Here is an 18,578-nt window from a genome sequence, read left to right as displayed (position 1 = left end):
GTATTCACAGCCTTGCCGCTCAAGCTGTGGTTGGGGCCACCTCCACCTCTGCATCACCTGGGAGCCCGTCACAACGGGAGAATCACAGGTCCCACCCACGACTGGCAGCACCAGAATCTGCATTTTAGCAGGATCCTCATGTGGTCTGTATACACATTAAATACTGAGAAGTGCTGTTCTACAGGACATTCCTAATCTGAAAAACTTGCAGGACTAACCACAGCCCCATCTAAATGGCCTCTTTCAGTTTCTGAAGTACTTAGAAAGAGGTTTAGAGTTTGCTTTTATTATGAATATAAAATATACATACGACATAATACACATTTACACATTTACATTTGCCATTACTTTCTTCTTTTTTGAGCAGATCCCATTCTGCACAGCCCAGCTGCCCACTGCTCCGACTGCGCTCCGCGTACACTCACTCAACGACGTTCGCTTCACCTCGATACCTGCGTGTCGCGATAAGAAATACCAGTCCCAGCTACAAAATGGCAGGCCTTCCTGTCCTCCTCACAGAACCTCTTTCATCCTACTGTTTCCCTCACTACGTGCCTTCCATTGCCTCAGACTTCAGGAATAAGAATTCAGGAGAAAAGAGGGTGGCGATAATCACCTTTGTCTTTTAAAACACCTTGAAATGCCCTTCCTGAGTGAGGTGACACATCAGTGGTCACTGAGAGCTCCTCTCCTTAACATGATTTAAGAACCGTCTACGGGAAGGCTCTGGAGTGTTGCATACGAATTCAGCTTTGCTCACCCAACGGATGCTCAGAAAGGATCTGAGTATCAGTGGTATTGAAGTACCTTTAAAAATAAATAAATAAATAAATAAACCGGAATAAGTACAAATAAATAGAGTGAGTTTCACTAAGGGAAATTTCAATACCTGGGGTGCAGTTCGACCCCAGGTTGATAAGGAGAAGCTGGGTTTTATAACTAGTTGCTCTTCTTTGGGTTGGTGCCTTCCAGACGCAGGTGAAGAGCGGCTGATGGAAGCCTGTCGTCGTCTCCCCTAGAACGCAGCGATGCGGGAGCTTTTGTAGGAGTTCTCTCTGAGGCTGTCAAATATCGCTTTGGTTCCATTCTGCCAGTGTAACACCAGATCCATCGGGGTCTTCCCGGCCTAATCCAAACAGATGGGGAAAGGTGACTTCCAGGAGAGAGGCATCTGTAAATGCACATCCTGTGTGTGTGTGTGTGTGTGTGTGTGTGTGTGTGTGTGTGTGTGTGTGTGTTGACTGAGGTAATAGATGGAGGTATGTTGTTGAAGGGCTTTATGCTTTTCTCTAGGAGTCATTTGCAGTTTATACTCAAACCAGTCCTTCACTGTTTCTCATGGGAATGCTTTTGGCATTTTAGATTAGCAATGTCCTCCCCCGACCTCCTCCTCCTGTGGCAACCATGGGACTATTTCAGGTATTAACTAAAAATCTCCAGTCACTAGACACAAAATGCCAAGATCAAGACAAGACATTTTCAGATTTGAAAAAATGCCTCCATACAATTCCATTATTCTGCAGCATGGGCACCGGGTGGTAGGTACTCTTGACTTTTAGTCAAAAACCAGTTCCTATCAATTTGGAAAATGATTCCTTGATTGATAAAACTGATGGTAATTGAGCTGCTTCATTGCCTTGACTGAAATACTCAGGTACTGCTCAGTACTATGATTGCTCCACGGGGTAGATTTTTCACAACTAGTCACATTGAGCTCTCTCCTAGGAAATTTACTTTTCAGAGGTGACGTCAGTGACATGTGTGAATAAATAATTTTTTACACCAATTTTCTTTCCTTTCGAATATGTCTCACGGTATTTACAGAAATTAAAACCATGTCACCTCTCAATTACCATCTTTAAATGTGAGAAGTTTTAAATTTTTCCTTCTCTATTCATTCAAAAGTCTCTCTTTAACCCAGATATGGCAAACTGGCAGCTTTGAGATGCAAATCAGTCTAGAGACCTGTTTTGCTTTGGCCCAAACAGAGCTTAGGTTTTCTTTGTTTTATTATATTTTTTTAAAGTTAGAATTGTCAACAGTTGGAAAGTAAGAGATTTCCCAACTGAATTTGTGATCTCTGAAAAAATCAGAAGAGTTGGCAGCATAATACTTGTGGTTCCACAGGGCAACAATGGACTGGATTGAGGAAGAGCCTCCACCTTTAAAAGTTATGAGCACAGATTCCCACAGCCACCCCCTTAAGTTATTTCTATGATCTGCCTCGCCCCTGTGCATATTGAGTTAGTGGCCCTGTGACCTTCACTTTGGAACTTCTCACCTCTATAGCATCTTCCTTAAGAAAAATTTATCAGCAGACATGCAGAGTTTTGGACAACAATACAATAACATATTGCATGTTGTTTCCAACCTCTTTCAAGACAGTGTCCAATAGCTTTGCGGTCTCTTTGGGGAACATAGAGCTATTGGGTCAATGACATTAATAGTTTCGGAACCCTTATGCCTGACTCTTAACTGACATACAGAACTTTGAGCCCTAGTCCTATATTTTTGGCTGTTATACAAATTCCTTGCACTCCTCCCTTTTGAAATCTATCTCCTGATTTTCTGCCTACTTACACAGTCTCCCCAAATAGGTATGCTGTTTATCTCTGCTGGTTGTGTCTCGCTGCCTGGAAAAAAAATCATGTCTGTGGCTTTGGAGATTTTATTTAATCTACTCTTTTTCTGATACTTTATTTAAATTATTAGATAAGACCAAGCCCAATATCAGGGACATTAACACTTTTCTACGGTAGGCTCTATTTCTTGCATTTATTCTTTGTTCCTGCCACCGAGCCAGTTCTTATAATGATAAAATATTCCTCTCAGTCTCATAGTAACACAATAAGGAAAAGAAATTATTCACATTATATGATCACTGGGATTTTCTTTTCCTTTTTTTTTTTTTTTTTAAGTGATTCTCCAAAAGCTTTCAAGTTATTTTTTCAGTAATTTATACCTATTCCTCCAGGTGATATTTTTAAAGCTTAAATTCAATGATGTTTGTCTGGGATTTGGGACCATGAGAAGCTGGTTACGTTTCCTGCTTACAGATGAAGCTAAATTAATACACACTTGCAGAAGGGACTTATACAAGCATTTTCAGGGCCTAAATATAGGAAATTATTCTGAGGGATGTGCAGATAAACCAAAGTGGAGAATAGATGGAAATTATCTCAAAAATATAGGCAAAAGTACAGCTGCCACTGGAAGAAAGGAGTGGCATGTCATGCTGTTGTAAGGAGGGAGGACTATTCAGAATTACTCAGATTAGATGTTGATCATTTGAGCGCACTGGCTCTTGGCTGCATTGACCACTGTGGGATTTTATATCACTGCAGGAATGGTGGTTGTCTGTGTTCCTGTCTACCCCAGGCCTTGCTCACCAGGATAGCAAGGCAAATTGCACTTGCGTTGGTGAAGGTGAGCAATTTGACCGTCTTTTATTTTCAAGACCAAATTTTAAAAGAATTACTAGACACTGTATTAGACACTGAAGTCATATTATTCCCTATAGCTTCCCCCATCTCTGACCAGGTGACCGGAGTCCTTGCCAAGGTTAGCAGTGATAGAATGGACAGGGGCATTTAAACTGTTAGAGAAGACCCCTGAAATACTACCATTGTGGGATTGTTTTCAAAATTGTGAGATATGCTTTTGTAAATTAAAAATTTTGCAAGCAGGGTCCCCTTGTTTAGAGCACTTACACAGTTCTTGACATTGAGATTAGCACCATAGGTAATCAGGAGTCTGATCATCTTGTAACGATTCAGTCTCACAGCGTCGTGCAGGGGGGTGTCTCCTTCCTAGAGAAGCAGAGGAACAGGCTAAAGGCGGGCCTGCGGCCAGGAAGTGGGTAGAGTGAGGGTGCCCGGCTTGGGGAGTGATTGCAAATCAATGAGGAATGAAAGCTTTAGGAGGCGGAACTCTGCCCCGCGACTCACTCGGTCTTTGGCGTTGAGGTCCGCCTCACAGGCGATGAGATGCTCTGCGCACTCGTAGTGGCCGGTCCTCACCGCCACGTGCAGGGCTGTGCTGAGCAACTGGGAAGTTGAAAAACGCTGTTGATGCGAAGACTGGGGCTCTCCAGGACCCCAGGGCAAGTCGGGGGCGGGGCCGGGAGGTGGCCACAATGCATGCGCTCTCAGCGGCACACAGGGTGCAGGAGGAGGGAAACCAGGAATGGGAAAGGGGGTTGGGGAGCGGAAGGGGGAGGGAAAGGAGAAGAGGAACAAGTGGAAAGGAGGAGGAGAGGGAGTAAGGAGAGAAGGAAGATGAGGAAGGGGGCCCGGCCGTGGGAAGAAGAGAAATACCTTATCCCGGGCACTGATTTTTGCTCCTTTATTCAGCAACAATTTTAGGACATCCAAGTTTCCTCCACGGCTTGCCCAGTGGATGGCTGTGGATTCAAGCTATGCCCGGAAGGTAAAAGGACATAACATAAAGGTAAAGAAGAATCTGGTCAGAGGGATTAGTACTTGATTTCTAAGGCCCAGACACTAAAGCTTTGTTAAGAGTCTAGATTCCCAATTTCAACTCTTTGCCGAATGTTTTAGCCCAACTGTATGTGTGTGGATGTGAGTGTAGGCGCTCATATGCGTGCATTTGTGGTGTGCATCATTAGGAGGCTCTTCATCTAATAAATATTAAGAAAAAAACTACAATTTGTTGAGAATTTCCTTGTGCCAACATGCTGCTACCCACTCTAGACATGTTGATCCTCTCAGCAACATTATCAGGTAGGTGTTACTGTGTTCATTTTGCAGATGAGAAAAACAAGTTTCCAAAGTATGTGAGTTTCTTACCCAAGGAAATACAGCTAGTGAACAGTAGGATAGATATTCAAACCCACATCTGCCTGGAACTTTTAACCACTTTTGCCAAACAGGTGTACTCAAAAGTACTAGACAAATGTACTTAAAAATTCCGGCAAAATAAAAGTAGTCTCTCCCCAAAGATTTTTCATCTGGATCTGACACCTCTTCCTGTGTCCCTGCTGTTTTCTCTTCATCTCTTGCCGGCTCTCTGCTGTCATTTGTGCTAGCACAGCCTCTGCGGCTCAGCTGTCTCATCTGTGGTCACTGCACACTGCATTCAGTCATAGCTAACTCCCTCTTCAGTGCTCTCTTTGGTATGTCCCTGGCCTTTCAAATCCCACACTCATGAATTTTATGCAAAACTTTATTTTTTGTTTCTTTAATTGTTTTTCTTTGTATCTTCTGAGTTCAATTTTGGCCAGACCCTTAGGACTCTTGATATACCTTTTCCACTTTGCTATATAGTCCAGTTGAGCTGCATTTAAATAATAAAGCATTTCCCAGCTCAATTTCAGTTCATGAAATATGCTGTATATTGGTCTCTGTAGACATCACAGTGGGTGAATTATTGAGGTCTGAATAGCAGTTGCTTTCCATAGATGCAATTCATTCAGTATGCAGCCCAGCCCCAAATCACATCCGTGGCCATCGGCGTCTATCACGTAAGGTGTGCAGCTAGAGAATTCTGATTCATTGCTGGCAGCCCAGGGGCCAGAGCGGACGGCCGTGTATAATGGAAGGACAGGGATGTTGAAAGGCAAGTATCAACTGTATTACTTCTCAGTAATGCTACCGACTTGATAATGACCCAGCTCTCTGATGAGGATATTGAATTCTGCTCAACAGCTTCTACTTTTTTCTTTTCCCTGGAACACAGCTCTCCTTTTCAATATGTAAAGAAAATACTTTCCACATGAACTAGTCTCATCTCCCAACTTTCCTTTGTATGGAGAAATAAGCTTTTGCCTAGTTCTCTCAGATCAATTTCCAATGGTTTTATTGTAAGTGTTCTTGAGCTTCATATAGTCTACTCATTTTGGCTTATTTCCAAGCAAAGAAATATATTTACCATATCACGGAATTCGATCTGGGCTCCAGCTTCCAATAATTTCTCTACAATTGCCAAATGTCCTTCCAGGCATGATCTATGAAGAGCTGTCCGCTTATACTATCAGAATAGAGATTAAAAGAAAGTGAGAGAGGGAGAGAGAAATGCATATAGAACTGTGCATAAATCCTTTCTAGGAGGTATGAATCTGGGAGACTCTGGTGACCTAATTGATAGAAACTTGAGTGCTTATTTATGAATTAGAAATGTCAAATTCACTAAAATTGCAGAACTAGAACAATTACCGTGCAACTGAGATTTGCGCTTCTGCAGTATACATTGCTAAGTGCCTAGAAGTCTGCATCAAGGGTATGAACTTGAAGGTTCAAAACTACCTACATACTGATTTTCCCTCTCTTGTAGTTTGCACTTCCATTGTTTGTGTAGTATTTATAAGGCAGATCAAATAGTTTTCTTCCATCTGGGACTGTTGCTGAGTTAAATATCTAAAAGTATCAATTCATTTTAAGAAAATGAGAGACTCATTTTTAGTGCAACTTTAGAAATTATTCCCCATTTCAGTTCATGGGGGAAAGAATACAAAAAGGATTAATGATTTCTGGTAAATAAACTTCATACAAATAGATGAATAGACTTATTAAAGCTGGAACAACTTTAGGCATTATTTCTCTCCAGTGTCCTTCATTTACAGATGATAAGGAAACTGAGGTCCAGAAAATGCAAATTAGCTGCTAAAAATCAAGTAGCAAAGTAGTGATAGAGCTGGTAGTTGAACTCCAGATGTTAGATTCCCTGTCTAGAGTTGATGTGTCTGAGTCTAATCAGAGACGATGCTTATAATATGTTTCTGCAAAGGTGATTTGTTGGCCTTGCTTTATTATTAGAAGTCTATCCCAAGGATCTAAGAAGTTAAAGATGACGTGAAAAATCAGCCAGAAGTATTTAATGCAAATAATGATTCAATCCATAGCACTAATTCAGCCTTTTTATTTTTTATCTTGTTTTTTGTTTGTTTGTTGTTTGTTTGTTTGTTTGTTTGTTTTGGACCTCTGTCTCTTATTATGCTGTTGGCATATGTGGCAACAGCTGGGGAAACTGTTTCAGGTGGATTGATTTTTGGCACCATATTAGCAAGGCTGCAGTAAAGCAAGAAACACAGATTAATGAGCTGGATGCTGCAGTGCTTTGTATAAGCCTTACCTCATCACAGACATCTGGATTGTTCTTGTCTGACAAGAATTTTTCTATAACTGGCAGTTTATTCTCCAGGGAAGCCTTCAGAAACTGAGGCACATTCACAGGTTCTGTCTAAAGCCAAAATAGGGTGAGAGTTACAATGAGTGTCCCAACATTCATTCACACCCTCCACAGATATTTATTCCCCTGTAGCATCCACACCGGATGTGGAATACCACTAAAGCTAAAAGCACTTACGATGATTTCAGGTTCAGGTTCCTTCACAACTGGAACTTTAGTTTTCCTGTATTTCTTCTTTTTCTTCAGTTGAATGATAACTTCAAGGTCTTCTAAACTTTCAAGCTTTGACCTTTGTTCTAGTTTTTTCTTCTTGAGCTAAAAAATAAACAATCTGTATTTCAAAATATGTTGAGTTCTGCTGATAAGCATTCTGGTTGTATCTAAACAAAATCTGCAAGGTCTGAGATAAATATGTGAATGGTTTGAGCAAAAAAAATAAAATATATCTTTGATTTCAATTCAGTGATTTTTTTATTCAAGCATTTGGGGACTTAATCTTTCAAAAAAAATGCCTTCATCTTCACTTCTCTTGAATGTTAGCATCAGCTTTTGACAAATTGGAGATAAGATCTAGTCTCTAAGTGATGATTTTGTAATTACTGTCATAAACAAACCCTAGATTTCTGTAGAATTTTTTTTATCATACTCAAGAATATGTTTTAACCCAAAAGAATCCAATATTAAGTGTTAAACCTTGAAATATCAATGCCAATCTCTTTCAGGTAATCCACTAAGCAGGGCCCATAAAACAGACTGTCCTGGGACTACCACTAACTAATGGGTGTTTTATCTGCAGTAAGCAAGTAATGAAAATTCACCTAGCAGCACAGATCTTATCAACATGGATAATGGACACAATCAAACAATGTTCTATGGACCACAAGCCATGTTATTGAGAAAAAGAGGTCTCCCTCGCTTGGAAATAACTAAATGCCATATGATATCATAAGTTCACTGGACTCTTTCCAAGTCTTTCAATCAAAACACAGTCAAAGAACATTCAATCATTGATTCAGAATCTGGAGGTCATAGTCTTGTCAAAAATTTCTTTCCCACAACCTGTCCCATAGAAGTTGCCTCTTTATGGGTTCAAATTTGGTAAAGAAACATCTTTGGAATGGTGGCATTCAGTTTCTCTCTCTGCTTCTTCCTGCTTGGCACCTCCTTTCCGTACTCCATCCCCAACCTCCCACCAGTGGATTCCATGCAAGATTCTTACCTCTGCCTCTCGTTGTTTTTCAGTTTTCCACTGTTGCTCTCCACGGCTCAGGGAGTGGGCTGGAAGTGTTTTCAGGTCCTCTTGCTTCTCCAAAGTAACAGCAGCTTCATACTCTCCATCTGTGAAATCCTCAGGAAGGAATTCCCCAGTGTCCCCACTGCCATTCTTCTTCCCTGTGACCTATGAGGGAAGAAGATGTCAGGGTCAGAGGTAGCGAGGCCTGTCCTGGGGTCTTTCTCTGCAGAGGATGCTGCAGGGGACCCCTGGTCTGTCCTGATCTCGGGCTGTGATGAATGGCTGTGATGTTCCAAGGTTACCTTCAGGTGCTTGTCCTGGTGTCTTAGTTAAATCAAGATTTAGAGTAGATTGATATGTTTAGATCCACTTTTAATCAGCTTACTCGCATTTTTCCCAGGACAATCTCAACCCCCCTCTGATTATTTAAAATTCTTTCATTTTTGGTACTTTGATAACCCTTAGCCTTGAGTTGTAAAGTTTCCAGACCTATGTTCTTGCAGTAGAACTTCTTCTCTAACGCATTTTGATAATGACATGTGATCCTGCACTTCAGTAATAAAACCAAAGGAAAAGATAAAAAATAGGAAATAGGTAGAAAATTTATTGCTGCCAGCTCCATTTTTCCAATTTCACTTATTTTATCATATAAACAAGCCATTTTCCTTAGAGGACACTTTCAGAGTACCTGTGCATTATGCCTGAAAGAAAAGGACATTTCATTTGTCAAATTAAAACCAAGACCAAGCCAGTTTTCACTGTGTAAAAGTAATGCATCTTACGTACCAGCTCTTCTACTTTCAGCATCATCATGTTGGCCTGAAGTTCGTCTGAATAATGTTTTCCTCCTGCGGAACGAATCCCTTCAGTTGGCCCTGCTGAGCTCCTCCACACCGGTCAGCTTTTATAGCTAGGGCTGGGTGAGGTAATCTTCCAACCTGGGAACCCAAGTAACACCCCAACCCCCACCAGTGGCCAACTCAGAGGCAGGTGAATTTTCATTCCAGACTCAGTGTCTGGGAAGCAGAAGAGGGAGGGGATGACAAGCAACCCCACTGAATATGTGAATCAGGAAGAAATGTGAGAGGGCCATTCCTTTAGAAGTGACTACACCGCTCAGCAATGCAAGTCATCCTAGTTATCGGGAAGCCAGGGGACAGCTGCCTGTTGACATTGCACCACAACACTGCTCTTTTTCCTTCTTTGTCAGCTTTCATATGACTAACTCTATCAAGAAAATGTAAATACCCCGCATATCACACTCCCAATAATATCTTTCTGATAACCAGGCTTATCAGCACTTCACTTGGGGGAAGTGTTGCTTCAGGACACGCTATTCCCATGGGTAAACAGCCCGAGAGGGAAGGATCCCAGTTGAGTCTGTATGGTCTTTGTCTATATCTGTTTGGAGTTCTCTGGGGTGATGTCTGGGGCTAAAACAGCCCCATGACATGCCATCTTACCATCATTATAAGAAAATGAAAGCACTCAGTAATGCACTTTTGTTTTATGGCATCATCGGCCGTAATTAGCATATGACATGCTTACTGTCTTCTAAAACAGCATACTTTACTGGAGCAATTTTTTTTCAAAAAGGACCCAAGTGGTCCTGAGATAGATGATATGAGACCATTATTAGCAATGGTATGACCTTCATTAGGTCATAGAGCCAAAGTTCTCAAATGCTATCAATAAACGACACCTATGGGAGCTTGTCAAACATGCAGATCCCTGGGCCCCTCTTCATGCTGAATCCTAGGAATCTGTATTTATCAAAGCATTCAGATGCATCAACATTTGAGAAGCATTGCCAGAGAAGCAAAGAGCTTTTGCTTTGGGCAGGAATGCAAAAGACCTCTGTTTCAGGTGTTTGTCTCTGAGGTGTTACATTATGTAAAAAATATTTAGATTGCTATAGTTTAAGGGTAAATGAGTTACTATCTTCAAAGCCATTTAAAAACTTTTTTTTGTTTGTTTCAGTAAAAGAAAAAAAGAGGGGAAGGGAGTATTAATGAGGGGAGTGTTAATCAGGATGCTATATTGGCCTTTCTGTGTCTAAACTTATGAACTCAAGGAATGTGGCTGCCATTTCCCCCTGACCCCTTATATTAGCCCATGGGTGGTTTCTCTGGAATTTTCTGAATGAGACATTGACTCCCAAAGCCAAACACTGGCCAAGAGGGAACCCCCCAGTAACTCTTGTGTTTGTCCTGGTCTCCTAATATTCTCTCCCAAAAGGGATTTTATTTAAAGGAAATTTCCTGATATTTTCTTTGAGGTGGAGATAGCTAATACCATATTCATTGGTCTCTTTAAGTAAGAAGAGGCCATTTAAGCTTTTCTTACCATTTCTTATGCTTTTTTGTTCCAGGTCAGACACAAACTGAGGGGAGTATTAGGAGATATCTTGGGGGAAGTGTCATGGGTTGTTCATGAGTCTTGAATATGGAATCCTAGAGCTAGTAGTGCCATCAAAGTTCAACCATGACCAATACTTTCGTTTTACAGGAAGGATGCTGAAGCACAGAGACATTAAGTGCCTTGCTGTAGATGGCTTAGTGGTGGATGCTAGGTTTTGATTTCATCCAACAGAAGTAGAGAATCATTGAGCTCAGAGCAGATTTTCTGGGCAGTTCACACCTAGATACACTCAGGGCTCAACAAAAACTGGTTAAAAAGCTCTTCAATGTTCAAATCACCCGAAAGAATGCAAGCAAAAGTGGGTAGGATGGGTCACCATGCCCACTCCTTCTTCTAGTCACTTAATTATCCCCTCAATCCTGGATGGTTCTGAACAGAAGACTCCAGCAAGTCTTGAAAACTTTGCAGAGGACGACCCTTGAGGAAGAGTTGATGGAACGGGCTGAATTTTTTTTTAAATGGAGCAGGCTGGGCACATCCTCAGATATCCTCGGAGTCAGCAAAATCACTGCCACACCTCTCCCTTTCCCACACTGATACAGTTTGTCATAAAACACATGAGGATTTGTTTTTCATAAAAAAGATTCCAGATACATTTTCTCCCTAATAATACATAGGACAAAATTGTATTTTCAAATCCTTATTCTCCAAAATTGAAAACAAAACTTCTCAACTAAAAGAGAGTTCTCTTCCACTTGTTTTTAAGGAGCTTCCTTTCCATAACAGTTCACCTAGCGAGGTAAATCCTGAGATTTGTATATTTGGCTTTATCATAACCTCAAACTAGGCAAAACCTTTTCTTATCAAGATGAATTAAGACAACAAAGCTCCAGGTGGTTCTACCGTCATTTAGCAGCCTGTGCCAATAATCAATGAACGAGCAGGGGACTGGTCCCTGAACTTTGCCAGAGTCACTTCCAAGACTTTTCCCCCCTCCTTGCAGGACTTATGCATTTCAGCAACCAGAATTATAACCTTATTTACAGCTGGAGAATCTGAGAGGCAGAGGAGCAAGGCCTAAAGCCCTTATTGCTGTCACCCAGGGTTTAAAAGATATGCCTCAATGCCACCCATATTCATGTGCAATGGCTCAGCTCCAAGGACAATTTTATCTTTCCAAATTTTAAGATGTTTCTACTCTAACATTTAATTTTTTGTATATTTCCTTAACTATATAGAAAATATATATATTTCTTTTGTTAAAAATTAAAATATCAGAAGACTGCTTAATTGAGATCTTATTGAGTATCAATTTGGTACTTGGGTTTTTTTGCACTCAATAATATGTCTTAGAGATTGTCTTCTACCAACACAAACAAATCTATCTCATTATTTAAAACAACTTCATGGATTTATTTCCATGTGTGGATATACCACTGCTTATTTAACCACTCTTGTATTTATGGACATATAGGCTGTTTTTCAAAATGGTCACTTTTATGTACTACAATCAAAGGCATTTTATGGCACATAAAGTTTATTGTTGTTAATACTTCTTGTCCTTGGAAACCTACCTTGATACTAAAAGGAAGGACTCCAAGGCCTGGATCCAGATTCAGAACAATGTGAAGACACGTTGTTCCACTGTTGTACTCATAATGGCTCATTTTGCCATCCCCATTAATAGCCTTCCCGGGCCCAGCTGCTACTCACCTTTCTTGGCTCTGAGAAGTGGCTGACTTTGCCTGACTGGGAATGCGAGTATTCTTACAGCCAAGCCCTGGTTCAGTTACACACTCGAAAATGCCAAGGGGAGGTCATAAAAATGAAGCTAACAAGGTTCAAGGTTGTTTCTCCTCCCCCACCAACCAGGAATGGAATCACCTGTAGCTGAAAAGCCAAAACCCCTGAGCCATTCTGAGCAGGATTGTGGCATCTGCTTTCATCCCTTCTTAAAGTATGGAGTAAAGATCAAAGTCCTCCTCCTCCCGGGGCTCTGGGTAGAAGATGCATGCAATGATGTAAGCCACACAACAGCAGCTTCTTTCGTGGCTACCAGTGGCCTCCAACATTAGAAATAGGCAAAAGCTATAGAAGTCTTGCCCCCAGCCCTTACTGCAGGTGCCTTGTTACAATAACTAATGTGTGCACACTCAGACTCTGACACACATATGGAACCCCTGTCAGCCCACAGGCACACATAACCACATGACTGTTCTGTGAACTCATTTAGGCCCTCAGACAGTGTTCGGCATAAAAGGTTTACTTCAAGATAAAGGAAACCACAGTCTAGCAGCAGATTTCAGCTTATTTCCTTGACTTCAGGTGACAGGACCTTCCTATGTGGACCAACCCAAGATTTGCCAGAGTCCTAGCACTTGCTCTCAGCCTAGGATTCCAAAGTACGTACATAGAACAGTGCCTGACACATAGTAGGGCTAAATACTTAGCTGATAAATGGCAGGAGTTTTATATTCTTTTCTAACCAACCACATATCTCAAAGCCTTCCAATGACAAATTATTTGTAACATTTCTAATGCTAAGTAACAACCAATCCACTATTACTAATTAAAACTAAAGATGAAGTGCTAGTGCTAGCCTGTGGAGCATGTGCAGCTCGTTAGTATCTTTCAAATGCTAACTAACCATAACTAGTATAATCTCCCAGTTAGGACAGCTCAGATGTGCACTAGCATTGCCTAGGGTGGTGGTTATCAAAGCTAGGTGTGTTTTAGAATCGGCTATGAAGTTGTTAAAAGGTACTGGTGCCCAGGCCTCATCCCAGGTAAATGAAATTGAATCTTTGCTCTAAGGCTCAGATATTAGCATTTAGAAAAATTCTCCAGTTAATTCTCATTTCTACCTAGCATTAAGAATACCACCACAGGGTATAAATTTAAATGAATATGTATGTATCTATAAATACATATATTCCTGAGGTTATAGTAGGTAGTCAAGCCATCTTTATCCCTGTCTCAGAATTTTGATTGTTAAAGACTTTGCCTTTACTAAGACTATGGGAAACACACACACACACACACACACACAATTGATTCACTTAATATTTATTTGGCTTTGGCTTTGTTATGTGTCAGGCACTTTTCTGGACCTGAGATACACCAAGAGACAAAGTCCCCTGCCCTCGTGAAGTTTTCACATGAAGTATTAAAGGAAAACTGCATACAATATAACACACTTCTGCCATGAAGCTGAGGAGGGTCAGGGGAGGAAGCAGTTGTATATGGATGAAGTCATGAAAATCAAAGGCATGAGATGAGGTATTAGGGAGCCTGGCTTTTAATCCTGGCTCTGCCCTGTGTCTAGTTGAGCAAGTCCCCTCACCTCTTAGAATCTTAAATCCTCAAGTTACCAAAGGACAGCTTTGAACAAAATGATTTCTAGGGCTCCAAAGTTTTATTGAGGTCGCAAAACCACTGAATCAAAAGGTAGAAATAAACATTAATGACTGCAGCATCACCTTCTCCAAAGGCTCCAACAGGAAATGGTCCATAAAGCCTTACAAGCCCAGTGTATTGCAATCAATTTTAAAACATGCCCCCATTTGATAAAAATGAAAATCTTACACCTTCTGTTAACATGAATAGAAATGTCAAGATCAACTTGGGGCCCAAGTCAAATGAAAGTAATAGTAATTTTGAGTATGATATTCTAAACTTCCCCAGACCTTAAGAGATTTTGATAAGGCTTCTCTCCTCCTTCCTGTCTAAGAATCTCTACCCCAAATTCTTGCCTTTGCTGCAGTCTGTGTCAAAAAGGCTGAGATAAAAGGTCAGGAAAGGCTATCAGTGATTTTATATTAAAATTCTTATATCTCCAAAGAATGGGTTCTTTTTGAGGTCCCTGAAATAATTCTTAAAGTCTTCAAAAGCCAGAGCTGTTACCCATCAGCTTTCTGAGACTATGATAAGGAGGAGTGTACTGTCTATTACAACTCAAAAAGAATGGGTGTGTGGGAGAATCAGGTAATGTGAATGCATAATGATTCCCTCTCCTGCCCCTAAACTTTCTGAAAAGCTAAACTAACTTCATGAGATGAAATTTCACTGAATGAACAGTGGGATGTTAGAGAGTTTGCAGTGAAGCAGTTTTTTAAAAGAAAGTCTGATTGTCATAGTAACGCTCTGAAAAGATTTTGACCCAACTTTGGAATGACTTCACATCCATTTACACAGGACATCCACTTGGGGTGAGAGATAAGTGCTTCTGTTACTGCAAAAATAGATAGAAAATCCATTTACCCTTTTTAGCCAATGTATTAAAGCAGGAGAGAATTATTTTTAAAATGCAATTTCTGACTTAAAGTAAGGAGCATTGGAAAAAATATCTTGGTGTACTTTGGAGTTTCCTAATAAAAGAAAACATTGCAAGAAATCTTAAGTATCGGTTCTTTGGGAAGCTGAGAAATTTAGGGCCAGTAAAAACACTGAGTGGTCGTTGAGTCATCGAGAAGGGCCAGGCCCAGGCAGGCAGGACCCTCTTATTTTAAAGACTAAAACCTTCCTTTGTAAACGTTCCTGATGCTTAAAATCTCACTGCCACATGGTTTCTAATGGGTAAGCCTGGCAGCTTAGCATACGTGTCTCATTCTAGTTTCAGGAAAGACCACTACCATCAAAGACATTTATTGAGCACTCTTTTTACCATGAGTCTTGCTAGATCAAGGGAGAAAAGCTAAAAGATGAAGTTCCTGCCATTGAAGTCTTATAAGAACTAACCCCTTCCATCGGCTCAAAACCATTTTTATAACTAGGTATTGTTAAGCTCTTCAGAACATCAAACATGAAACATAGCACTTCGATATGTCTTGCTCAGTCACTAATTAAACACACTGGAACAAGTAACACCTGAAGAAGTTAAGTGGCTTGTCCCAAATCACATGCAAAGTCAGGCTACAAATCTAGATCTCCCTACGTCCAGGCCAGATTAACAGTATCTCAGTGTTTTTCTTCACAAAGCTATGATAGCTGGTATCTACTGCTCAACTCCCTTCAAAGTAAATACCCATATACATATTTTTAAAATGCTTTCTGTCTCTCTCCTCCTATACAGAGATTTATAGCTCTTTCACTTAAAAATTATATATGTATAAGTTCCCATTTGTTGAAGTAACAGCTGATTCCAGATCTGGGACAAGGAAGGTACAAGGTGATCTTAGAGCTAACCCCTGCTGGAAAACCGGCAGGTACTCTTGGACTTAAGGGGACTTGCCAAAAGGAGCAGCTGCAAGGGGCTCATGCAATCTAAATCTGGGATATGCTGAGTGTCAAGAAGAATAATGGTGGTAACTTATGAATGAAACAAACAATCTGTTGAGTCCATAGTGATTCTCAGTAAATAAATAACATAAATGTATAAGTAAGTAAGAGAAAGAAAAGGAAAAGAAAAAGCTCTTCTTTACAGAAGAATGCAGATAATTAATATAGAGAAAAGTTCACTGTTTCACAACCCCCAATGAGATCATTAATCCAAGCAAAGATCATCAGTGAACACTAAAACCATCTTATAAAATGTCATTGAGTGTCAGGATATTCTCCTAGTACTAAAGGATCACACAGAGATTCGTCGGCAGCCGTCCGTCTCGAGAGACGATGGTGTAGCTTCTTAAGTGTCTATCTGCACCGCCGAGAATGGCTGTGCAGTCCGACACGGGAGTGACACGGCATCTGTCTCCTCCCGTGTTGAATTGACATCTTGCGATGACGCTGGAGTGTCCTCTCCAGTGGAGCTGAAGCTACAGAGCCTGGGCAGGGTGATATGGAGGGTCTGCTGTTGCCCGTGCAGCAGACCCCCCCTCTCTTCGCAGCTGAAGGGTCCAAGGGAAAGACGGAGTCGATACAGCTTGGCTTCAGGTGCGCCGCAGGAGTTGCCGGTGTTGACTACAACGTCAAACCGCCTTAGGGACTCCGGCTCCGGATTTTCTGTCGGGGTTTACTCCCTTAGCCTTTCCCCTGAAGAGGTATGCCGCAAGGCAGCGGAGGTTTTTTGGAGTCAGAGTTTTCCTTCTCTGATGTACCCTGACTGGAAGATCGAACCAGCGACACTTAGCTCGCAGGCCGACGCTCAATCCACTGAGCTAAACCAGCCAGGGCTACACAGAGATTACTTACTAAATATAAAGGAGTAAAAAGCACCTTTATAGTGGAGAGACCCAACAGGCACCCCCTTCACAAGTGATCGAATTTATTATCAAGAGAAGTGCTAGGGCCCAGGTATCAGTATTTTTTAAACCTTTCCAGCTGCTTCTGATTTCCATTCAGAATTGAGAATGCTATCCTAAAGTTTAGATTTACACAAATATGTATGTAAGCATACATACATATTATCTTAAAGTTGTAGTAAATGATTAAGCCATCCTTATCACAGCCACAGAATTTTGACTGTTAAAGGCTCTGCCTTACAAAGACTATACTATGGAAAAAGTACATACATCATAAATAGACTAAATTTTATAACATATGTTATTATAATATATTATACATTATATATATATATATAAAGAGAGAGTGTGCACCGCTGTAAAATATTAACAATTGAATCTAGGTGAAAAGTATACAGGTGCTCATTGTACTACTCTTTCAATTTTTTTCAATGTTTCAAAATTTTTAAATAAATAAAAACTTTTAGTAAAATTGGAACCCTAGAACTTAAACTCCTGAAGCAAGGGATGCTTGTTTGTCTGTTCCTCTCACTGATGTATTCTAAGCACTTAGAGCAGCAGCCCCTGGCACATAGGCACTCAATAAACATGTTTTTAATAAAATATTAACAGAAAAGAAGGCAGCCACAGCTTGCAGCCAAAGGGGCGGACGCCAGGGAGCAGGCTGCCTGCAGGCGTGGGCCCTGCCAGCCCGGGTGTTCGCAGGGCTCCTCTAGGGCCCCAGGAGTGCCAGGATGAGGCTCCTGCAGGCAGTGCTCCCTCGGCTGCATCCGCTTTGGGTGCAGCCAGCTGGGCAGAGGTTGGAGAGAGAAGAGTCACTCAGCCAGAATGGCTTACCCGTGACCTGCTTTCCTGCCACCCACGACGATCTAACTGGAAATGGCAAGATGTTTCGATGAGAGGATAAAAATGGAGGCATCGTCAGCACACAGTGCTTCTGTCACCCCATAGATTCAGGGGCAAACTTGAAGGTCTGTTAAACCTCCACAGTCACGAGATCTAACAGACCCCAGGCAAATGGTGAAATTAAAAGCCTTACAGTAAGGCAATAGCTGACTTCTTCCTTCACTCGATCACCTTTAATGCCACTCAAACAATATGTTATCTTTAAAAGTTTTCTAAGATTCTACCAGTTAGTGACTTATTACTTTATTTCCAAATTCTGGGTTTGAAGAAGCATATATATTAAGAAATGGCTGGTGTCTGAATAAAACCAAAATGCCCCAGGAGCTTATAGAAGAGCACCAGGGCATTGCTGAGGGTTCCTGGGTGAATGTAGGGGCTCAGCAGAGGACCAACTAGATAAAGGCTTCTTTCTTTACTCCTCTTTCTTTCTCTTTGTGCTCCTTCCTTCACCACCTCTTTAATTTTTTCCTTCCTTGGTCCTTCCTTCCTTCCTTCCTCTCTCTCTCTCTCTCTCTCTCTCTCTCTCTCTCTCTCTCTCTCTCTCTCTCTCTCTCACACACACACACACACACACACACACACACACGGTGATTGAAACAAAAGTAAAAAGTAAACCTTAGGTTGCCCTCAGCCTTCACCTCCCACTACCTGGTAAGTGGAGCCGTGCCATCTTAATAGTGACTGTTTGAGAAGGAGGTTCAGACACTTTTAACCAGAAAAGTCCCCCAGGCATGTCATCTCTTTCCTGTGTA

General features: G+C 41.2%; 1 protein-coding gene across 1 annotated transcript; it reads right to left on the bottom strand.

Annotated features, from left to right (window-relative positions):
- Positions 1-265: 265 nt before the first annotated feature.
- Positions 266-9,273, bottom strand: ANKRD1 (ankyrin repeat domain 1). The gene is made up of 9 exons (XM_090277981.1): positions 9,167-9,273; positions 8,366-8,545; positions 7,324-7,461; positions 7,090-7,197; positions 5,890-5,988; positions 4,317-4,415; positions 3,948-4,046; positions 3,711-3,809; positions 266-1,126 (listed from the first exon to the last, which is right to left on the bottom strand). The coding sequence occupies exons 1-9, from the start codon at positions 9,191-9,193 to the stop codon at positions 1,016-1,018; spliced, it is 960 nt and encodes a 319-aa protein (XP_090134107.1). The 5' UTR covers positions 9,194-9,273; the 3' UTR covers positions 266-1,015.
- Between the last annotated feature and the right edge of the window lie 9,305 nt (positions 9,274-18,578).

Source organism: Furipterus horrens, unplaced genomic scaffold, assembly GCF_987537825.1.
Source record: "Furipterus horrens unplaced genomic scaffold, mFurHor1.1.pri manual_scaffold_5, whole genome shotgun sequence".
NCBI classification, from domain to species: Eukaryota; Metazoa; Chordata; class Mammalia; order Chiroptera; family Furipteridae; genus Furipterus; species Furipterus horrens.
Note: the sequence above shows the minus strand (reverse complement) of the source record. Positions and strands in the feature narration are given on the sequence as shown.

Coding starts and splice junctions, on each gene's coding strand:
- ANKRD1 (XM_090277981.1), bottom strand. CDS start 9,193: ATGATGATGCTGAAAGTAGAAGAGCTG. Junction 5,989..7,089: donor ATCCAGATGTCTGTGATGAG/GTAAGGCTTATA, acceptor CTATTCTGATAG/TATAAGCGGACAGCTCTTCA. Junction 1,127..3,710: donor ATCTCAATGTCAAGAACTGT/GTAAGTGCTCTA, acceptor TGTTTGGATTAG/GCCGGGAAGACCCCGATGGA.